General features: G+C 42.0%; 1 protein-coding gene across 1 annotated transcript; it reads right to left on the bottom strand.

Moving 5' to 3' along the window:
• Window positions 1–225: 225 nt before the first annotated feature.
• On the bottom strand, window positions 226–22887 carry LOC132378676 (leukocyte elastase inhibitor-like). Its single transcript, XM_059945781.1, has 7 exons — window positions 22875–22887; window positions 21192–21370; window positions 14179–14316; window positions 12690–12807; window positions 8394–8536; window positions 6204–6368; window positions 226–1299 (listed from the first exon to the last, which is right to left on the bottom strand). Exons 2-7 carry the CDS (start codon window positions 21357–21359, stop codon window positions 901–903), a joined length of 1131 nt encoding a protein of 376 aa, XP_059801764.1. The 5' UTR covers window positions 21360–21370; window positions 22875–22887; the 3' UTR covers window positions 226–900.
• Between the last annotated feature and the right edge of the window lie 1654 nt (window positions 22888–24541).

Here is a 24541-nt window from a genome sequence, read left to right as displayed (position 1 = left end):
TTCCCCCTCACTGCCTCCCTGCAGCTTTAATCTTCATATGCATTTGTTTCAAATGTGATGAAGAGTTTTCAAGCTGAAATTATGATTATATTTTACTGAACTTTAAGCAATAATTAACACTGATGTCCATGATTAAATGCAACTGGTGTTAGTTTCAAACAATGTAAAGTATCCCAAAAGAGAGCTCAAGAATTCCACTCAGACATTCACAATCATTCACAAAAGTCAATTTTTATTTCAGTGATCGATAATAAGCATGAAGAGCGTTAGCCGTAGAGCATCTGACACAATCTTGATTGCATCTTACTTTGGATATTAACTTTCAGATTTTTCACTGAATAGTGGATAAGTTTTGCACTGAAACTTCACTGATTCCATGTCATTGCACTTCAGTGCATTTCATTACATGACGTGGCAGCCTAGTGAAATTTGTCCAGAAATAAAGCATCTCATGTAAGGTTGGGATGTTAACCCAGAACACTTACATAAATTCAGATTGTAACAGCAAGCAGGCTAAAGGAGCAAACAGGACAAATGGAGAACTGGAGAATTTAAGTGAGAATTAGGAAGATACTGCAACTGTGAAAATCTGATGTGAGTTTCAGATACAAATGACTGGAAAATATCTTGTGTTAATTAGAGGGAGCGGAGCGGGAAATATTGTCACTGCCACAAATAATGTTTGAATCAGATAAGAGATATCTAATTTAACAAAACTGAGAGCAATAGGAAGACTCACACAGAACTTTCTTTTGTATGTTCTGCATCTGAGAACTCTCCACTCCAACCATAGACTCTTCATCTCATGATTGACATCGTGGGGTGGGCTGGGCAAGGGAAATGTTAGGAATAAAAGCAATTGATAAGGATTGAAAATGCTGCAGCTGAATGGTACCATGTTTAAGGAGAGGAGAACCTTCCAAAGAATAAAATGTTGCGTGTTTTGTTGTGCCGGATGAAGAACAGGAATGGATGGTCAGCTACAAACTCCGGCCTTCTACATCGCACTGATATCACTGCTTCTGTTGAAGCAGCTGCTTCGGTACCCTCTTCATTAACTTCCACAAAGGATTTCTGGACTACTTTGGACAAATAAAGATTATTTGCACTAGTCATCCCAGAGAAGTTAGCTTGATGAGTGCAAAAAGCATCCACCATCCCCATTTGTTGGAGGACAGACTCAAGATCATATTTCTCTTCCAGCTTGAATTTGGGCAGCAATACAGCAACCTCTATCTTGTCCATTTTATCTGGGTTGGTCCAAGTCATCAGATGGTCAAAGGTCAGCTGATTCTGAAGCTTAAAACAAACAAGAAAATTTTACTCCTAATCTGTCCAGATAATAACTTACATACAAGAAATTTAAACAACTATATTTGCAACTATATTATTTCCAACCAAAACCTGATCATATGGTTTTCATACTTCCCTTTCTTTCCAGTCATCCATGAACTTATCGATTGTTAACCTAGACTAAAGTCAAAGGGGAGCTGATGGGTTTACACAAGAGAAATATTTGCAGACTTTATGGTCAACAAGAGAGTTAGAGGGACGAATGTTCCTCAGGGAGCTGCCATGATCCTAATGTACCAAAAGGTCAGCCCTGTTGTCACATTTAAACCCACAATGTTATTAAAGGACAAAGCTATCTGTGGCCTATTCCTGTTTCTAATATGCACACAAACAAATCTACCCACCACGTTATATCAATGTCAAGAATTAACAAAAACATTTCAAACAGTATATTTCAGCTTTATCAGAGGCCATTCCTATAGGTCAGCTCGACAAAGTCTCATATTCAAGATTGTTTTTGTTATTTACAGTACACCAGTTTAAAGGAGAACTATATAACTGTTACTCTGGATCCAATGCAGAACAACAAAATACACAAGAAAAGGAACAATAAATATAAATACATAAAATACATAGATTAACTGTATGTCGAGGAGGTGACGACATTACAGAAGATAAGGGGTTGTTTTCCTTCCTCCATCTGCCTTTCAGAGGAAAAGCAGTTCCTTCCGTTTTCCAGCAGCTTATGGACACCATGCAGAGTGGTACTGATGGCATTGCTGCTTGACTTGGTGACATCATTGTGATGGACAAGGATCAAACAGATTTCAGCACTTCACAATTATGTTTTGGGATGATCAGTCATTATTCAGCACTTCTCCCGGCAATGCACCGGCTGAGGGAGCTCAACGAAGGTGCCATGTGGAAATATCCAAGTAATGCCAGGTGAATTCTGGTCAGAACAGGAATAGGTTGTCATTCGACCTGCTCTTGCTGCATTTCAACCTGGTGCCATCAATCACAAGATCACTGATCGTAGCAAAAGGGAACTATGGACAGAATCTAGGAGGAACACTTGGGAAGCATTTTTGCTGTGAAGTAATTCCTGAAGATGCGTTATGGCAGACCTTTTACTCTCCTTCCTGATCACAAGCTACTGTTGTCCATGTTTGGGTCTAAGTGTATACTGCTGACCGTTTACCAAGGTGGGCAACAATTAGAGGACAATTTTAAAATCAAGTACATGTCAATCCAGGAACTTGGACAGGCAGAAGCCCTCCCCAGAACTATGATCCAACAGGTTACTGAAAAGGAAGTGGCAGTTGTGGATGAAATTTCAATTGATTGCAAAGTCCACTGGGCTATATCAGATGCTAAAGAAGGTCTTCAGCAATTAGATACAACCTTGTCACAGTCGTAGTGGAAATGGCTGCAGATCCTCTTCTTCAGCATATCTCCAGATATTTCATTGACGGATGGCCAGTTAAAGTTAAGGGAAATGTTTATCTTTCTACCGATATCATACATTGCTCTCAACTGTGGACTCCTGCTTTATGTTGGAGACAGAATAGTGATTCCATGAACGCCTCAACTAAAAGAAACTATTCCACTGTGCTCACCTGGACATTGACCAAATGAAAGCCTCGACAAGAAGCTGAATGGGCATAGACAAATAGAGCTGATTCACAACCATGGCCTCTGGCTACTGGACTTGGAGTCAAGTACTGTACATTTTGATTTCACTGGTCCAATCAGTGGGTATACCTACTTTGTCCCCGGTTGACACCTATCTGAAATAACCAGAGTTATTATTGATGAAGTCAACGACAGTGTCACAGAGTCTAACGTCCATGATAGCAGATAGTCAAGGGTGAAGTCATTAAAGCCAGAAGCTGTAGTGTGGGCCAGACAGTATCACAATGGGCAAGACTCCTGCATACCAGGTCAGATTGTCAAATGAATGGTACAATGGTATCACAGGCAAACATCGCTGGCCACATGCTCCCAAAGGCGCATGATCGGTGGGCAGAGCTGGACCTTCATCTCCTCCTGGAAGAGTTTGATTTACTCTGACCGAACCAACCAGCAGCGCCAGCACAACCACAAGCAGCTTCACAATAAGAAAGTGACAGCCTGCAAACAGTGAGAGGGACTGATGGCCAGTAGTTCCAATCCAAATCAATTCTAGGCTCAAATCTTCAAGGGGAAGGTGTAATGGCAAGCCAATACAGTCAACACCTATTGGTCAGCTGACAACCAATCACAGGCTGACTTCCACTGATATCATTATTCCTATCAATGTCTCGAATGTTTTTGGATAAACTATTTGAATACATGCTTTGGCATGTACTGCTGAGTCTTTAGATTTTTGTAGTTGCTCATTTTTAATTAATAAATATTTATTTTGAACCCTGGTTTTGTTCTATCTCCTGGCTTCAGGTCTCACCAGTAGTTAGAGGTGAGCAAACGCACCAGAGTGTCTGTATATAAGGTGAGTGACAATATATGATAAAGTAAAGGTGATTGGGGTTATGGACAGGAGGGTTAATGAGTAGAGGTTTTTGATAAGACAAACTGTGGGGAAAGTAACTGTTTTTGAGTTTGGATTTCCTGGCATTGCTGCTATGTAACCTCCTCTCTGATGTGAGTGGAATAAACAGTCTATGCGAAAGGTGGGTGGGATCCTTCATGACGTATTGGTCCTTTTCCGGAACCTTTCTGTATGTATGTCCTTGATGGTCAGTAGGCTGGTGCTGCTGATGCATTGGAGAGTTTTGACTACCTGCTGCAGAGCCTTCCTGTGCACTGCAGTGCATTTCCCACGCCATGGGTGGTCGCTACCGCGCATCTGTAGAATGGCGTGTGTATGGTGCATAGGCCAGTGCTCTTCACCCTTCTCAGCAGCAAGAGGAGTTGGTGACCGTTCCTGATTGTGTAGAATGTACTCTGGGACTATGGGAGGTGTGCACTTCTGGGAGTTTGAAATTCCTCGCAGTTTCCATTGCTATGCCACTGCTGTAAAGAGGGGTGTGAGTAATGCGAGTTCTCCAGACGTAGATAACCATCTCCTTTGACTTATTGACAATGAGAAAGATATTATTTTCCTAGCACAAGCCCTTGTAGCTTGTCGCATTGCTGTTGGTGATGAGACTTTTGCATCATTGGCAAATTTGACAATGTGATTTATGGGGTGTTTGGCCATGTAGTTTTGAGAGAGCAGTGTTTACAGCAATATGCTTAGTACACTGCAATGGGAGGGGCACCCATGTTAAAATGATGGGGAGGGAGGAGCTGCTGTGCTTCCTGACCATCTGAGGTCTGTTGAATTGGAAGTCCAACACCCAGACACAGAGTGGAGTATTTAGACTGAGGAGCAGGAGTTTGTTCACCAAGGTCTGTGGGGCAATAGTGTTGAATGCTGAACTGAAATCCAGAAACAGCATTCTGTCACAAGTCTCCTTGGTTTTTAGGTGTGTCAGTGTCAGGTGCATGACAGATGTTATGGCATTTGTTGTAGAATGGTTCTGGCACTGGTGAGTGTCCAATCTGACAAAAATGGAGTTTTTGAGATGTGCCGTTACCAGCCGTTCAAGGCACTTCACGCTGATTGGCGCCAGTGCAGGTGGGCAGTAGTTGTTTAGTTCTGAAGGTGTAGAGGTCTTTGGTACAGGGATAATGGTGGCTGGTTTGAAGTGGGGACAGCAGCCTGTATGAGTGAAGTGTTGAAGACGTCAGTGAGCTGACACGCACGCTCCCTGGGTACTCTATCTGGCCCGGCTGCCTTATGAGAGTTGACTCTCTGCAGAGTCCTTCTCATGTCTGCTGCTGTCACAGACAGTGGCTGCTCACCTAGGAGGGGAGTAGCTTTTGTGGTCGGCGTTACGTTTCACGTCGCGAAGCATGTGTAGAAGTATTTACGGCATCAGAGAAGGACGTGCCACTGGTACAGTCCACACTTTAGTCAGTCTCTTGCGTAGTCACCCGATGCCCGGCCAAATACTCCAGGAATTGTTATCGGGCAGGTGTTCTTGAAGTTCTTGATCAAAGGTCATCTTTGTCCTCCTGTTGCCTAAGCTGAGGTTTCTCTTGGCTGCTTTGAGACTTGAAAGCAGCATCACGGGTGTTTATTACAAATCACACCTCAGCAGTCAGCCAGGTTGGGCCACGAGATGTCTGTTCTTGAGGTATCGATGTTGTCTATACATATACTCATGAAGCTGGTGACAGAAAAGGGATATCCCTCAAGGTTTGTGTCTTCTCCATTTGCCGCAGCCACCTTGATTCAGATTCAGTTTATTGTCATTTAGAAACCACAAATGCAATGCAGTTAAAAAATGAGACAACGTTCCTCCAGAATGATATCACAAAAACACAGGACAAAACAGACTACACCAGAAAATCCACATAACGTTTGGCAATCCCCAATCCAGAGTCCGGAGAGGCTGCTGCGTATTAATATCGTGCTACCATCTTAGCGCATTCCCGGGAAAGGATCTCCAATCCCACCAGACAAACAAGACCAAAAACTAAAGCTACAAGACCTGCACAAAACCACATCGTTACAACATATAGTTACAACAGTGTCAACAATAGCATAATTGATTTAAAAAAAACAGACCATGGGCACAGTAAAAATAGTCCAAAGATGTTAAAAGACTATAAGTTCGAAAGAAACCACCACACAGTTTCCACAGTCCTGAAGCACAGAGACTGCATCCTTAGGCCATACTGTGATGGTCCTCTTGAATGGTTTCTCTATTTTCAGCAGGGATTGACATTTTACATTACAAATGAGGAAATCAAGAAGCATTTTTTTTTACTTTTGTTCGGACTGAAGATAGAACCCAACTTCTTGTTCTCCCCTGAAAGACATTTCAAATTAATTAGTTATACTAAAGCTGCAGACTTACCTTTTCCATCCCAGTGAAGTCATCATTTACATCTGGCAATAGGATGACCATACTAAGCTCACCATAATCATAGGGGAGCTCAAGTATCTTGGTTGAAACTTCTGCAATATAAGTGAAGGCAAACCTGCTTTTTAGCTTCATCATTTGCACAGGTTTTGTTTCATGCTGCATGCAAGAGAAAAAGAGAATGAACAAATTTGGACGACATATTTTCCCTGAAAAAGAAATTATTTAATAAGAAGAATTACAAAATCAAGGTTTTCTTCATCCCACAATGACTGATATTTTTTGTGTGAGATTAAATATTATTATTTCTTTACACCATTATTGAGATGGCAGGTAACGTACAGATAAGGATGGATTTGGGCACAAACCATAAACTGAATCAAATATCTTTAATTAAGTATACATGTATTCAGAGGTGTGGCACAAAGGAAGGCCACTGTTCCCCTGAAGAGCTGGTTAAGGGATAGGAAGCAGTGGGGTGATGTATTGAAGCTGGCAAATCTGATTTGATTTACTTCAGTTCTTTAATAGGAGCTACCAAGGTCTGGGTCTCCGTGATCCTCTAAAGTCTTATGCCTAGAGTATAGACAGCATCTTAAACCCCATTTTGCATAAACATCAAACTTCTCTTGGCTACGTTCTCAGGAGTGTTAGTTTTGAATGGCAAAGGTATTACATGTATACCTAACATGAGAGGTTGCTGAACATTTGCAAATACTGAGAAAAAACATTATTTCCGACAGCAGTAATTGAACTTCAAATGATCCCAAATTGCACCAGATCTAGCCCCAAATCAAAATGCAAAATTTGCTCTCTTTTCAACTTTTCCTCTCTTTCCAAAGTAAGATAAAAACACGTTTGTTGCTGTCATCTTTAATGTTACATTCTCATGTGTAAAGTCATGTGGGACAAAGTTCAAATCTGTAACCCCTTAGCTCATTCAAGTAAACAGGCACACAGTAAGTAGATATGGTGACCAACATATTAGAGTAAGAGAACTGCAGCACAGAAACAGGCCCTTTAGTCTATCTAGTCAGTGCCACACTATTATTCTGCCTAGCCCGATCAACCTGCCTTTGGACCATTCCATTGTAATACCCTTCCAATCCACGTACGAGTCTTAAAACTTGATATAGAACCTGCATCCATCACTTCCACTAGAAGCTCATTCCTCACTCTTACCAGCCTCAGGGAAGATGTTCCCCTTCCTGTTTCCCATACACATTTCACTTTTCATCCTTAACCTATCATAAATCAAGAGGTGTGGCACAGATGGAGGCCAGTGCGTTAAGGGATAGAAAGCACCGGGATGAGGTACAGAGTGCCTCAGTAGCACAACGCTTTACAGAGCCAGCGATCAGGGTTCAATTCCTGCTGCTATCTGTAAGGAGTTCATACGATCCTCCCATGTCCATGTGGGCTTCCTCCTGGTGCTCCAGTTACTTCCCACACCCCCAAGACATTGGTGACTGTAAATTGTCCTGTGATTAGGCTAGGGTTAAGTAGGTGAGTTGCTGGGTGGTAAGGGCCTGTTGCACACTGTATCTCTAAATAAATAAGTTAACCCATGATGTCCAGTTCTAGTCCCACCCAACCTCGGTGGAAAAGCCTGCTTGCATTTACCCTATCTATACACCTCATAATTTTGTTTGCCTCAATAAAATCTCCCCTCATTCTCCTACTCTCCAGATAATAAAGTCCAAACCCATTCAACCTTTCCCGATAACTCAGGCCCTCAAGCCCTGGTGAAATCCTTGACTCATAGAGTCACAGTGTCATACAGTGCTTTAACAAATATTAGTGCTCCCTTCAGTACCCAGGTGATTCACTCTACTTCATCTTGCTGGCTCTGCCCCTCCACTGTCTACTTACATTTCACCCCACTCTCTCTGCTTCACTCTGGTTCATTTACAGTTGTACAATCCTGGATTTGATCCCCCCCCCCACCCGGACATCCTGTTTCACCCCACATGACAGAATAAGCCACCAACCTGTCAATTCCCCTCCATCGCCACCCTGACATCACCCTTTCAAGGGAAGTATTTTGCCAAGGGCAACAGATTCCCAAATTATTATTACAAACACCAGGATTTTGTTTCCTGGGTACACCACACCTTTATTGATTGACTGTGACATAGAGATCAATATTTGTTAATACATTGATTTTGCTCACTCACACATTACCTGCTTTATTTTGAATTCTCCATCATATGTCAATTCTTTATTGAATTTTGTGTGCCAGTTTCCCTTAAAATAAATGGCATTTACAAGAACAAGCCCTGTCCTGTTATCAACAGATCCTTCAGCCAGTAGGTTTGTGATCTTGCCTAAAGAGTGGGTTCAGTGAGAGGGAGGGAGAAAAAGACACAATTCTATCAATTAAGACAAGAAAACAAACAACATGACATACACTGCAAGTGTGAAAGACAATATTTAGCACGTTTGCAAGATGTAAAGATTCATGGCTTGCACATATTGTTGAGTCTCCCAAGCCCCTGACTTCTAACACTAGACAGGACAAAGAAATCTGGCGCATGGAGACACGTTTCCTTGCAGATTCCAAGTAACGCACCAACTCTAGTTGTGTTGTTTCATTGACTCTGCACCACAGGAGTTCAAAAAGAAGTGATGTTTTCTCTTAGGTCCTCAATTAAAGATTTAAAAAGGCAGCACTTCGTGGCTGTTTTTGGTCAATCAGTGAACTGGATTCATTAGAAAAGGCAAATAACAAAGAGGCAAGGGCATACAGAGCACCCATTGAGTGAGTAGGCCAGTGCTGGTGTGGCAATAACTCATCGTGCTTAGGTGAGGTGAGATTCTTGTCTGTTAGGGCACGGTTCATGCAGTGGGAATGGCTCAGGGAGCTGTGTTCTGTGTGTAAGATGTAGGAAATCTGGGAAACCTCCAGCCTCCTAGGTAGCCACATCACCAGGTGCACCAAGCTGCAGTTCCTCAAAAAACGTGTTTAGGAATGGCTGCTGCAGCCCGACGACCTCATATGGGCAACTGAGGAAGTGATAGATAGGAGCTACAGGGAAGTTGCAGGAGGTAGGTATCTGGATTAGTGTCAGGAGAACAAAGGGAAATGGGCAGCCAGTGCAGAGTACTCCTGCGGCCATTCCCCTTAATAGTACCTATACCACTTTGGATACTGCTGACGGGTTAAACCTACAGGAGGGATCAGTAGAGATCCATTCTATGGCACTGAGTCTGGTGTTGGTGCTCAGAAGACAAGAGAGATGAAGAGGACTGGAGTAGTGCTAGTATATTCCATAGTTAGAGGAATGGAGATGGGATTCTGTGGACTCAATAAAGATCTCCTGGATAGTATGTTGCCTCCCTGCTAGGGTCAGGGATGTCTTGGTTTGGGTCCATGGCATTCTGAAAGGATAGGGTGAGCAGCCAGAAGTTTTGGTACATATTGGCACCAATGACATAGTCAGAAAAGCTGAGGAGGTCCTCAAGAGAGATTTATGGAGCTAGGTAGAAAGCTGAGTAGCAGGATATCCAGGGTAGTAATCTCTGGATTGCAGCCTGTGCCACGCACCGGCGAGGGTAAGATTACGATGATCTGGCAGATGAATGCACAGCAGAGGAAGCGGTGCAGGGGGCAGGGGTTTGATTCTGGATCCTTGGGATCTCTTCTGGGAATGTACGACCTGTGAAATAGGGACGCGTGGGACCAAGATCCTTGCAGATAGGTTTTATAGAGCTGTTCATGAGGATTTAAACTAATTTGGCAAGGGGTTAGGGCAGAGGATGGGGTATTTGGTTTACAAACAGAGGCAGTGTGTAGTGAGACTGCTAGCAAGGAGAGGATGATGATAGAGCAGAAACTGCAGAGCACCGGATGTTGCAATATAGAATGGGGACAAAATCAAAAAGAGTAATGAATGCAGGACTGAAGCTGTTATATTTGAATGCATACAGTACATGGAATAAGGTAGAAGAATTTGTAGCACTGTTACAGATTGGCATGTATGACATTGTGGACATCACTGAATCATGGCTGAAAGAAGATTATAGCTGGGTGCTTAACATTCAAAGATAAACATTGTATTGAAAGGACAGGTGGGTAGGTAGAGGGGTGACTGTTGATAAAAAATAAAATAAAATCATTAGAAAGAGGTGACATAGGATTGGAAGGTGTAGAAACATTGTGGATATAGCTAAGACACTGAAAGGATAAATAGACCCTAATGGGAGTTATATACAGGTCTCCAAACAGTAGCAAAGATGTGTCCTATGAACTAAAACGGAAAATAGAATAGGTCAACGTTATGATAGTTATGAGTGATTTCAATATGCAAGTAAATTGGGAAAATCAGGTTGGTGCTGAATCCCAAGTGTGGGATTTTGTAGAATGCCTACAGGATGTGTTTTTAGAGCAGCTGATGGTTGAACCCACTATGGGATCATTTATTCTGGATTGTGTGTTGTGCAATAAACCGGAATTGATTAGAGAGTTTAAGGTAAAGGAACCCTTCATGGACAGTTATCATAATATGATAGAATTCACCCTATGATTTGAGAAGGAGAAGCTAAAGTCAGATGTATCATTATTATGGTGGAGTAAAGTAATTACAGAGGCATAAGAGAGATGCTGGCCAAAATTGAATAGAAAGGAATACTAGCAGTGATGATGGCAGAGCAGCAATTGCTGGAGTTTCTGGGATTAATTTTGAAGGAACAGGATACATCCCAAAGAAGAAGTATTCTAAAGGCAGGATGACACAATCATGACTGACAAGCAAAATCACAAATTCAACTGTCGGCACACACTTAACAATTCTGGAACAGCTTCTTCCCCTCTGCCATCTGATTTCTGAATGGATATTAAACCCATGAATACTACCTTACTATTGCTTTTTTTAAATTTTTGCACTACTTATTTAACTATTTTATATATATATATATATAAAATTACTGTAATTTATGATTTTCTCTGTTATTGTGTATTGCATTGGATTGCTGTCACAAAGACAACAAATTTCACAACATACATGGAACACTACAGTGCAGGAAGTCTATTTGGCCCACAATGTTGTGCTGATCTATGATAATATTAAGGGCCCTGCAAAAGCAGCACTCCTGATAATGTACCTAATGGATGGTAGGGAGACCCCTATAATCCTCTCAGCTGTTCTTTGTGGGGACTTATGGTCCAATGCTCAACTGCTCCCATATCAGATGGAAATGCAACTTGTCTGGGCACTCTCAATGGTTCTTCTGTAAAATGTTGTTAAGATGGGGGTGGGAGCCTTGCTTGCCTCAGTCTTTGAGGGAAGTGCAGATGCTGTTGTATCTTCTTGTTCAGGGAGGTGATGTTAAGGGGCAAAAAGATACCGGTCAAGGATCCAGTAACCTTGTCTCTTGCCTCCTTCAATAACCTAGGGTAAATCCCATCAGGCATTGAGGACTTATCCACCCTAATACTCATTAGGCAGCCCACCACTTTGTCCTCCTAGACCTCTAAATGTCCTAAAGTTTTTATACACTCAGCACTGATATCCTGCTGCTCCATATCCTTTTCCTTGGTAAAACGGTCAAAGTACTGATTCAGTACCACTCACATTCCACATGTTCTTCCCCCCTTTATCCTTGAGTGGTTCATTCTCTCCGTAGTTATCCTCTTGCTCTTGATGTATGTATTGAATTCCTTGGGATTCACCTTAATTCTATTTGCCAAGAACTTTTCGTGACCCCTCCTGGCCTTCCTAATTCTCTTCTTTAATTCTTTCCTGGCTTCCTTTACACTCTTCATGTGCTCCATTTGATCCTAACTTCTGAAGGAGTTTTTGATGTCTCTGGGCTTATACTAACTGGAATTCAGAAGAATCAGGAGGGATCTCATTGAAACCCAACGAATGTTGAAAGTCCTCAATAGAGTGGCTGTGGAGAGGATGCGTCCAGTGGTGGGAGAGTCTAAGTCCAGAGGGCACAGCCTCAGAACACAGGGATTTTCGTTTGGAACAAAGGTGAGGAGGAATTTCTATAGCCAGTGAGTGGTGATTCAATGAAATTCTTTGCCACAAGCAGCTGTGGAGGTCAAGTCACTGGGTATATTTAAGGCAGAGATTGATAGGTTCTTGATCAGTCGGGGCATGAAGGGTTATAGGGAGAAGGCAGGAAATTGGGACTGTGAGGGAAATGATGAAATGGCAGAGCAGACTCGATGGGTGAAATGGTCAAATTCTACTCCTTTATATCTTAAGGTCTTATAGTCCTAATTCGGGATACCTGATATGTCAGCTCTGTGGAAATGTATCTTCACCAAGAAGAAGTACACTGCTTTCAAAGCATGTCATCTCACTTTCACAGGGATGATAGCACCTAGTCTTGTCATGTATGCTCTGGTACTACATGAAGGAAAAAATAGTTCTGTTGAATAATCTTGGGAAATATTGCTCACTCTGAAGACTGAAGGCAGCAGAAGTCCATGTCTGTGCCTGGCCACAACTATTGTCCAACATCACTTACCATCAGTTTGTTTTTCCGCCCAGGTGTTGATCTCCTGTCTGACTTTTTCTGCTGCAGTAAGAAAATCAACTGGAGCCAGTTCTGCCTGATAGTATTTCAGTGTATCAGCAAGGTACGTCTGGAGGGTCACAACAGATCAAAATAAACCTCACTTTCATGATTTGTACCAATTGATTATTTATTTCTTACCAAAATGCACAACAATATTGAACTTGAGGGGCAAGGGTTAAATTTTTTCAACTTTGCCGTTCAAATCTTAGTTGAGTGATGTAAAAGCCAGGTGTTAATATTATAATACATGTTCAGCCTAGTTATAGTCTGTAACAACAATTCAATGCTATCTAAAGCCAGGGCATTTAGACCTTACTTTATGGGCCAGAAAATGATAAGATTTAAATACAGAATTCAGCCGATAAAAATCTGCAGAAAGAAAAGATCATGAACTGTTGCAAAATATTTGTAAAGCACAAAGATAGACATTTATAGTACATATTACTTACAATTAAACAAAAGCATGAATTCAATTAATCACTCAAACAATACAGAAATTATATTTTCAAAATAAATTCAGGCTACAACTGATATCCAAATACAAAAGTTTCATATGGTACAAGCTTACATATATAAAAAAAATCACATTACCAAATGTACACCATATTTCAGAACTTGAAAAACTAAACTGATGATGTAATCATGAGTAGTTGCAAAATAATCTTATACAGCAACTGGAATGAGCAGGAAGCAGCAGACTTGTCCATATCTATCACAGGGACATCCCTCTCCACCTTCAGAAGTAGGCACCATCCATCAAAGATTGCCACCATCCAGGCCATGCCATCTTCTCACATTTGCCATTGGGCATGAGAAGCAGAAGCTTGAAGTCTGACACAACCAGATTCAGGAACAGCTACTTCCCTTCAACCAACCAACAGAACCCTGATCATTACAACTTAGCAACACTAAGACCATTTTGAGAACTGCGTACTAAAATGGACTTTGTTTTTCGTTCCAATTGTGTTCCTTCGTGTAAAATATGCATAATTTGTTTAATTTATGTTTTATCTTATCAATTCCTGTTTATTGCATTTGATGCTCTCGGCCTGTGTTGCTGCTGGAAACATGTTTTTCATCACACCTGGACATTTGGCAACAAACTTAACTGAGACTTCCTATGCCCAGTTCAGTAAATATTCCTGTATTAATTTCCCTTACAAACCGCCCTTTAGTTTACAGCTCAACAGTTAATACTTTTTGCTACCAGGATATTGTGATTCCTTTCTGTCTATAATACATCTCTCATGTGGCATCCTTTAGAAGAACACAATTGAAATCCAAATTAAATTCCAAGCTCATTCTCGTTAAGGAAATAATCCACTTTTCCTTCCAAATTCAAAAACCTCTTTCTTACTCATCTCATTTGTCTTTGATCAGTTTATCAAAACCATTTTGGCAATTTAGCCTCTAACATTTAAGCCAGAGAAAATCTTACTGCAAGGAAGTTGTAGGTCTTCTCTCCAAAAGCACGGTTGGCTGTTTTCAGCACGTACTTTGCTTGAGGGTTGTTCAATTCAAGTTGAAGTTTCTGAAACTCAGAGTGGACGTCCTTGACTTCATCAAAAGCAAGCACCTAAGAGATGAGGTTAACATTCATTATTAGAATCCAAGTGCACTTTGTAACCCAGTTCAAAATGAAGGAAACTGTATCAGTGTTTGATGGAACTATAAACCAAATTTCCATTAGTTGTGTTCCTATTTAATCTACTGCAGAACATCAGCAGCATTGTCGATAGTCAACAAACTCATGAATGTTAACAATCAGCTGATGCCTTGAGGTAGATTGGAGCATATTAAAGATGATGACATTATTCTTTTTACAGGAAAATATTGTATCATAAGATCAGCTCAAGAACAAACGATAAGGAGTTTACTTCTGATAAAGATAATAGACAGAGAGATGGAATCAATAATTGGAGAATTTTGCAACAAATTCTACAGAGCATCAGCTTTTGTTTTCAGTTAAATTGCCACAATAGATAAGTATTCCTTCTTCAACAGATCACCACACAAAGTTTACTGTTAAGACAACTCTTGACTTTCAGACTGTTCTTTTGGCATATTGGTCCAGGGTTAGTGGTGTGTTCTTCATGTGAGATGTGGGAACTCTGGGCGACCTCTCTCCCTGATAAATAAATCTCTACAAGGTGTATGCAGCTGCAGCTCCTTTGGACGCTGTTGGGGAGGGTGGAACCTACCAAAGGGAACTCTAGGTCTTTGGCTCTGAGTCTCCCTCAGTGGCTCAGAAGGGAAGTGGGAGGCTGGGAGGAGAGGAGTGCAATAGTTCCAGGATTTTCCAGAGTTAGAGGAGCGGACAAGAGATACTGTGAACATGAAAAAAGTACTTGGATTGTAAAATGCCATATTTTCACCACTTACTGACTAATGGAATTCCTCTTCATCTCCATTCTAAATGAACATCGTTCAGTTCTGAGGCTGTGCCCTCTGCTCCTAGACTCCTCTATTACAGGAAGCATCCTTGCCACATCCATTCTATAAAGGCCTTTCAACATTCAATAGGTTTCAATGTTAAACCCCCTCATTCTTCAGAATTCCAGGGAGTACAGGTCCAAACCATCAATGGATCCTCATATGGAAACTTTTTCATTCCCGGAATCATGCTCGTGAATTTCCTCTGAATCCTCTACAATATCAATATGTCCTTTCTTAGATATGGGGATCAAAACTGCTCACACTTTTCCAAGTGTGGTCTAACCAGTGCCTTATAAAGCCTCAATATTATACCTTTGCTTTTATATTTTAATCCTACTGAAATGAATGCTAACATTGCATTTGTGTTCCTCACCACTGAATCAACCTGCAAATTATCCTTCAGGGAATCTTGCACGAGGACTGCCAAGTCCTTTCGCACCTCAGAGTTTTCAATTTTCTCTCCATTTTGAAAATTGTCTCGGCTTTTATTTCTTCTCACCATTCACTTCTGTCACTTCTTTGCTCATTCTCCTAATCTGTCTAAGTCCTTCTGCAGCCCCTGCCCCCAATTCCTCAACACTACATGTCCCTCCAACTATCTTCATTTTGTCACAGACTTGGCCACAAAACCATCAATTCTGTCCTCCAAATCACTGAGGTATAATATGAAAAGAAGTGGTCCCAGCACAGACCTAGTGGAACACCATGAGACACCGGAAGACAACCAGAGGAGGCTCCATTTATTCACACCTTTTTCCTCCTGTCAATCATCCAATGCTCTATCCATGCCAGTATCTTTCATTTAAAAGCTTGGGCTCTTGACATGATAAGCAGCCTCATGTGCGGCATCCTCTCAAAGGGCTTCTGAAAATGCAGGTACATAACATCCATCGATTCTCCTTTGTTTATCCTGCTTGATATTTCTTCAAAGAATCCCAACAGATTAGACAGGCAAGATTTTCCCTTGAGGAAGACATGCTAACTTCAGCCTTTTTAATCATGTGCCTTCAAGTGCCCTGAAATCACATCCTTAAAAATTGACTCCAACATCATCCCAACTACTGAAATCGGACTAACTGGCCTATAATTTCCTTTCTTCTGCCTCTCTAACTTCTTGAAGGGTGGAGTGACACTTGTAATCTTCCAGTGCTCCAGAACCATTTCAGAATCCAGTGACTCTTGAAATATCATTACTCTTGCCTCCACAATAGCTTCAGCCACCTCTTCCAGAACCCTGGGGTGTAGACCATCTGGTCCAGGGGGTGTATTTACCTTCAGATCTTTCAGTTGCCCAAGCACCTTCTCCCCAGTAATTGTAACTTTTCTCACTTCCGCTCCCTGACCATCTCAAACTTCTGGCATTCTGCTAGTGTCTTCCTTAGTGAAGACTGATGCAAAATACTTATTCAGTAAGTTCACCATTTCCATGTCCCCTATTCCTACCTCTCCAGCAGCACTTTTGTATTGATCCAGTATGTACTCTTGATTCTCTTTGATGCTTTATAGATCCAACTTTTGGTATTCTCTTTAATATTATTGGCTAGCCTACCTTCACATTCCATCTTTTCCCTCTTTATGTATTCTTTAGCTGCCCTCTGTTGGTTTTCAAAAGCTTGCCAATCCTTTAATTCCCACTTTAATTCTAATATATATACCCTCTCCTTGACTTTTATATTGGCTTTGACTTCCCTTGTCAGCTACAGTTCCATCTACCTGCCTTCAAAATACTTCACCTTTGGGACGCACCTATCCTACATCTTACAAATTGCTCCTAGCAATTCAAGTCATAGCTCTCTGTCATTATCCCTGCTAGTGACCTCTTCCAATCAACTTTGGCCAGATCCTCTCTCATGCCTCTGTAATTACCCTTACTCCACCGTAATACTGATACATCTGACTTTAGCTTTTCCTCGTCAAATTGCAGGGTGAATTCTATCATTGCCTCCTAAGGGTTCCTTTACTCCAATTCCCTAACCAATTCCAGTTCATTGCGCAACACCCAATCCAGAACAGCTGATCCCCCAGTGGGCTCAATCACGAGCCGCTCCAACATGTCATCTTGCAGGCATTCTGCAAATTCATCGTCTTGAGATCCAGCACCTACATGATTTTCCCAATCTACCCATCTTTGCCCTTTTGACATGCCTTTTCATGCCCACACCTTTGGTACAGTTCAGAGGCCTGTACGCAAGGGTCTATTTACCCTTGCAGTTTCTTAACTCTACCCACAAGGGCTCTACACCTTCCAGTCCTATATCAACTCTTTTTAAGGATTTGACTTCAGATTTTTACCAACAGAGCCATGCCACACCCTCTGCCTACCTGCCTGTTCTTTCAATACAATGTGTATCCTTGGATGTTAAGCTCCCAGCTATCATCTTCTTTCTGCCATGATTCAATGAAGCCCACAATGTCATACATGCCAATCTCTTTTCTACAAGTTTATCTACATTATTCGAATACTGTGTGCACTCAAGTATAGTACTGTCAGTCATGTATTTATCACTTCTTTCTGATTTTATCCCCTTTTTCCTTTGACTGCAATTTTGTCCTATCATCAGCCTGTCCTTGCTAGCAGTCACACTACACACTGCCTCTGGTTGCAAACCAACTACCCACCCTCAGCCCTATCTCTCTGGTTCCTATCCCCCTGCCAAATTAGCTTCAACCCTCCCGAACAACTCTAGCGATCCTGCCCCCAAAGATATTGGGCGGCTTGTTTACAGGTGTAACCCTTTGCTTTTGGACAGATTTTACATTCCCCTGAAGAGATCCCAATGATCCAGAAATCTGGACCCTTGCCCCTTGCACCAGTTCCTCAACCACATACCTAATGCTCCTGTTCTTACCCTCAATGGCACAGATCACAGGCAGAAACCCAGAGATTACTACCTGGTGGTCCTGTTTTACAGCTTTCTACGTAGCATGCTAAAATCTCTCTTCAGGACCTCCTTGGCATTCCTACCTATGTCATTGATGCCCATATGTACCAAGAGTTCTGGCTGCTCACCCTCTCCTTTGGAATGCCATGGACCTGATCTGAGACATCCCTGACCCTGGCATCTGGGTGTCAGTATGCCATCTGGGTGTTTCTCTCATGCTCACACAATCTTGTCTCTATCTTTAGAACCTCCAATTGCTAGTGCAGTCCTGTTAAACTCTCTTCCCTTCTGAGACACAGTGCTAAAGACCCAACCCCTGCATCTCCCCCTTGTTAGGCCATCCCACTCAACAGTTTCCAAAGTTGTAAACTTATTATTGAGGGGAACAGACATAGGGGTACTCTGCACTGTCTGCTCATTTCACTTCCTTATCCTGACAGTCACCCAATTATCTGCAACCAGCAACCTCGGGGCGACTATCTCCTGTAGTTCCTATCTATCATTCCCCCCAGTCTCCCATTTGAGCTGAATGCCATCGAGGCTCAGCTCCAGTTCCTTAGCACATGCTCTACAGAAATGTAGCACGTGTGGTTATCTGGGAGGCTGTAGGTCTCCCAAAAGTCCCACACCTTATAGAAAGAACATAACACTGTCCCTGGAGACACACCCTAACAGGTGGCGAGTAATGGACAGAGAAGAAGAGGTAGAAGAAACTTACCAAATACTTGCTTTGCCCAAGTCTGATCTTGCATAAGCCTAATAAACTAAAGCCAAAACCTCCCCACTGGCCTACTCACACAATGGCTCCTCTGTTTTCCCCTGCTTCATTTTGATTCACCCTTGCCACCCAATCCCATTTACAGATTGGCCACATTCCCAACTCTGAGAACTGCCTCAAAGCACAATCCCTCGTGCAGGGTTCACTGAAGGCTAGCTTGCATACTGAGCTGGTGGTAAGGAAGGCAAATGCAATGTTAGCATTCACTTTGAGAGGGCTAGAATATAAAAGTGAGGATTGGTTAACTGCACTTGGACTATTATGAGCAGATTTATCTAAAGGAGGACATGCTGGGTTGAGAAGGATCCTGGGAATGTAAGGATTAGTGTCTAAGGAGCGTTTGATGGTTCTGGGTCTGTACTTGCTAGTGTAAGGGAGGGTCTCATTGCACCCTATCAAATATTGAAAGGCATCAATAGAGCATATGTGGAGAGGATGTTGCCTTTAGTGAGGAAGTCTATAACTAGAGAGCCCAGCCTCAGAATAGGACATGCCTTTAGAACAGAGATGAGGAGGAATTTCTTTAGCCAGAGATTGGTGAATGTGCAGAGTTCGATGCTACAGACACCTGTGGAGGCCAAATCACTGGGTACACTTAAAGCAGAGATTAAAAAGTTCTTGATTTGTAAGAGCATCGCAGGTTACATGGAGATGGTAGGAGAATGGGGTTGAGGGGGACAATAAACAGTTATGATGGGTTGGGGGTGCAGACTCGAAGGGCTAAATAGTTTAAATCTGCTCTTCTGTCATATGTACTTATAGAAATGTGTTAAGATGGACTGACTTGTGTAATTTCATGTACATGACCAAATTCTTTCTAACTTATTTGTATTTGTCAGGGGAGTTATCACCAAAATTCCTCAAACTGACTGGTATCTGGGCGTTTTGTTAAGTCGCAGCAAAGTAACAGCAGTTTGTGGAAATTCTCCAAACGCTGTCGGCCTGAATATCAGAGGTCCATTGTTCTGTGGGTGAAAATCAGATCACTCACTGGCACATCAATGAGTCAGAAACAACAAGCGCTGCTGACAATGTGGCATTTTGATTGTGATCGGGATGCATACCATCCAGACAGATCATTCCATAAACAAGCACAATGAGCTGGTACGAAAGGAGAAAGAAGAGAATGCAGAATATGGTGCCACAGTTCCAGAGAAAGTTAAGTGTAGGAAGACAAATTAAGTGTGAAGCCCTAGCAATGTGGATTGAGAGAATGAGAGTTCATCTTTTATCCACTAGAGGTCCATTCCAGAGTCTTACAACAGCAGGATAGAAGCTTTCCTTGAGCTTGGTGGTACGTGTACTCACGTTTAAAGCCTCAGCTTGACATCCACAGCAATGTCCAGCACAAGAGGAGGCCCACCACTCCACACGATGCTTGCTGTTGTACCTCAACATTGACCCACATTCGGTCTGTAACCTTCTCTGCCTTGCTGAATCAGGTGCTTCTCAAATGTCATGAATGTTATCTGCCTCCTTCATCTCTTCATGTAACACATTGCAGTTACCAACCTGCCTCCAAAATAACTCCCATCCCTCTTGTCTCAGACACACCCAACATGGGATTGTTGTCTTTTTAAACTATCGATCCTTCCTGTTTCTTGTAATTATGTCCACATCACTCAAGTCACATAGATCACACCACAGAAACAGGACTAGTCCAGAATCTCAGCTTCTCTGATCTAGGGAAAGTAAATTCAACTTTTTCATTCTCTTCTTACCCCTGAAATTTTAAAATACAGGTAAATTTTCTACGTATACATCCAATATTGTGCGACTGGAATGGCAAACAATACTCCAGGTGTGGCCCAAAAATGATAAAATATTCAACTGTCCCAACTGTATAGGTCCCACCGTCCCTGAAAGAGAACCCAATGATCCAAAAATCTGATTCCCTCCCTCCTGCACTTTCTCCTTATCTACATGCTAAACTCTTTCTGGCCTCGCTAGCACATGGCATGGATAGCAATTCTGAGATCAGAACGCTGAATGTCGTATAAATTAACTTAGCACCTAAGTCCCTGAACTCACGTTGAGGGACCTCACCAACCACCCTATCGATGTCGTTGGTATTGATGTGGACCATGATCTCTGGCTGCTCAGCACTCCTGATCTCACAACCTATTTCATTTTGATCTTGCCCTTTTTGTTCACCTGCACTGCACTTCTGGTTGCTGTTACACTTTATTCTGCATTGTTATTCTTTTAACTTGTTCTGCCTCAAAACACTGTGTGACAATCTGATCTGAATGAACAGTATGCAAGGCAAGCTTTTCAATGTGTTTCAGTGAACCAGTTCCAAACTGCTGGATATATTTTAAAAGCCACACGTCCTAACATTCAAGCCATACCTACCTTTGCCATCTGTGTTGCTGTATTTCCACTGGCACCAAGATACACCATAGCCAGAGCGCTTGATATACTAAATGGGGATACAAAGATGTTGACAATTCTGTCATCTTTATCCAAGTGCTTGAAGAGGTCAACCAGAAACTTGACATTTGCAGCAGTCAGATGATCCATCGTTAATGTCTCTGAAAGAGGAAAGCGGGGAAAATGTTTAATTGAAACCTTAATATTTTATTGTCTTTAATGAACAGTTTCCAAGTCCCATTTCTTGCCAGGTGATCTTTTCCTTTTTTTGAATACTAGGATTGACAAAGGTATTTACATTCAGGCACTGGTATTTAACAGTGCTTTTTGATCCTGTTGTGTTATAATACCTGGATAAATCCAACTACAGAGTATTCTGCATCAGAGAACAGATGTAGGTCTTGTTCATCCTAAGCCTGCCATACAACAGCTCTGCTAGGGACTTCTCCCAAATTGTCCCACAGATCTCCACTTACAGCATCAACCAAGATTTTTGTACCCACGTTTTCAAAATCAAATCTGTTCTTATATTTCAGATTCTAAGATCTTGACCAGTGAATCACAACTGACAGGGGCTTCTGCACTGCTGCCAGTAAAATTTTTGTCCACAGCAGAATTATACTGATCACTCATCCAAAAATATGTTTGTCTATTCTTATTAAAACAACTAACTTTCATTGAAAAATATAGCAATCAAACATCAGATTAACCAGAACTAACATTTCCAAAGTATCAGAAAATTAAACACAGCACAACTAAAGGAAGGAATGCTCCAACATGCCACCATTGTCACTGTGGGAAAATCAAATCCACTTTCTGGTAGCAGCATAACTGCAAGACTTCATCTCCAACATCAACATTGTACAGCGTATGTACAATTTCTACCCCACCCACGACAATTTATCTAAACACTCACCTACATTTCCCATTGTGCTTGCATTCTGAAAAGGGATCTAAATTAATCAGGTTTGAAATTTTGTATGCATTGGGTTTCTAGCCAGTCTATTAACTTTTTGTTTCTGGGCTTAATAGTGGCATGGCAAAACTAAGTACATGAACGGATGTATTGGTTACTTACGGACAATGCAAGAAACCACTGATTCTCATGCAGACTATGCAATTATAGTAAAGGCGAGGGATCAATGCAATAAAACTGTGATCACATCACAGGAAACTTTTTTAAAAAGACACAATTCTTTTAAACACTTAAGCCAGTACTAGGATCAAAGCAGTCAGCGCTAAAGGGATAGAACTCTTTGAATGGGGGAATTCATTTTCTTCCAAAAGCTTAATTTAGAAGATGGTTGTCAAGGCTTTTACTCCCAAACAATACTAGAGAAAAATATGGGGTAATATTGAAAATGAGATGGAGATCAAAACTCATGGTCTTAAAATTTTAAGTTTGATGAAACAGGGAAACTCAATATCTAGTGGCTAACAATAATCTCTCAGATTAAATTACTTTAATTGTTTTAAATTTAATAACATGCAATAACACACTATGCAAGTGCATCCATTAGTTTTACAGCCACCCAGAAGCTGCACACCCTCTGCTCCCCACAGCCCCCCAGACTCCGTGCACTCGCAGTAGATTACTGTAGTTAGCGTGAGTACGCAGGCAGCGAAGTAACAGCTGAGCCTCAGGCAAGCGACAGGCATACTCACTGTGAGAGTGATGGACAACAATAACCGGGAAGCCCGTAGCCGGGTGCTCGCCTTTATTGGGCCCAATTATCTGACAGGGTGAGGCTGCAGGAAGTTTCTGACCAACTAATTGATTACTCCAGAGGAAGTGGTTCGCATTGCAACATCAATATGGCCCATGTTGGGGAGTGGTTTATGTTGATGGACAGATCTAAATTTAATTTGTGTTTACAGTCATAGATCAATACAGCACAGATACAGGCCTTTCCAGCTAACACCTACCAACTTCCTAGTTCCAATTTCCTGCATTTAAACCATATCCTTCAAAACCCGGTCCCTCCGTGTATCCATCCAAAAGCCTCTTAACTGACAGTGTTTCACCTGCCTTAGCTTCTTCTTCTGTGAACATGTTGTCTCTAAAATCCCTTTTAAATCTTTCTCTTCTCATGCTATATCCATGCTCCTTGGTTTGGGTCTGCCCTTATCCTGAGGAAAAGACAGTTATTATCCACCTTATTTATGTTTCTGTAAGTTCATCCCTCATTCCTCGACATTTCAAGGAATAAAAACAAAGCCTGGCCAAAGTCTCACTATAACTCAGGCCCACTTGTTCTGGCAACAGCCTTGTAAATCATTTCTGCACTCCCTCCAGCTTAACAACATCCTTCCTATAACAGGATGAGTCAATCTATATGCATCGTTCCCAAGTGCAGCCTCACCAACGACCTAAATAACTCCAGCATAATGTCCCAACTACTATACCCAATGCCCTTGCTGATGAAGACCCACATGCTAAATGCCTTTTTCACCCCCCTGGCACCTGTGACACCACTTTCAATGAACTATGTTTCCATTCCTTGGGCCTTCTGTACTTGAGGCTCCCTAGTGCCGTACCATTCATAGTATAAGCCCTACACCAGTTTCATGTTCCAAATCGCGTCACATCTAGATGGCACATTTAAGTAGTGGCTGTATGTTTGCAGATCCCATGGGGGTCATCAAATGTTCCTGTTTGGGACTATGACAGATGAAATCCACACAGTCACAGCCAAAGGTACTTCGGTGAGCGGTATCGGTTTAAGGCATTTAAAAAATCTTTTGATATCCAAAATCAAAAACCTCTGATTGGCAGACTTGGGTCGCAGGTGCAGTTAACCATTTCGAAAGCAGAGGCAGGGATGGCGCACCATTCTACAAAGGAGCAAATATGATGGGCAGAAGGGTACAGAATCACCAATGCCCGCCCCCCCCTTTTGAGAATCGCAAGATCACTATTATTTCGGGTCTGATACCCAGGAAATGAGAGAGATACACATCATGTCAGTGATGAGAGACAACGCAGAATACACAAGGTGGAATGTCTCCTATTGACAAAGGGAGAGATTACTGCTATTGTCTCTTGGAGAAGGAATTGTGTATTGAGTACTGTACTATTCATTGAAACCCCTCAGGGGTCAGCCAGAGTGGTCAGGTTGAGGGATTGCATCATCCCAACCTGATTGACATCTGAGACTCTGTGAGGGAGGATAAAAGACGGGTCTGGGGAACACCCCTCAGACACACCAGGAGAAATGTATGAGACCGGTGGGGGGCTTGTGTGTGTGTCCATCCTTGCCTTGGTGGCGAGTCCTCCACGGAACAGTCTCGCTAAAGGACGGACACGGATCAAGATCGTAACAAGGAAGGTC

The sequence above is a fragment of the Hypanus sabinus genome, chromosome 20 (genome assembly GCF_030144855.1).
Source record: "Hypanus sabinus isolate sHypSab1 chromosome 20, sHypSab1.hap1, whole genome shotgun sequence".
Taxonomy (NCBI): domain Eukaryota; kingdom Metazoa; phylum Chordata; class Chondrichthyes; order Myliobatiformes; family Dasyatidae; genus Hypanus; species Hypanus sabinus.
Note: the sequence above shows the minus strand (reverse complement) of the source record. Positions and strands in the feature narration are given on the sequence as shown.

What these genes read in the sequence shown, in the direction of transcription:
- LOC132378676 (XM_059945781.1), bottom strand. Translation starts at nt 21,359, where the DNA reads ATGGATCATCTGACTGCTGCAAATGTCAAGTTTCTGGTTGACCTCTTC. An exon ending in CAGCAACACAGATGGCAAAG is followed by an intron (nt 14,317 to 21,191) that starts GTAGGTATGGCT and finishes CTCATCTCTTAG; the next exon opens with GTGCTTGCTTTTGATGAAGT. An exon ending in GAGAATTCAAAATAAAGCAG is followed by an intron (nt 6,369 to 8,393) that starts GTAATGTGTGAG and finishes TCTTGCATGCAG; the next exon opens with CATGAAACAAAACCTGTGCA.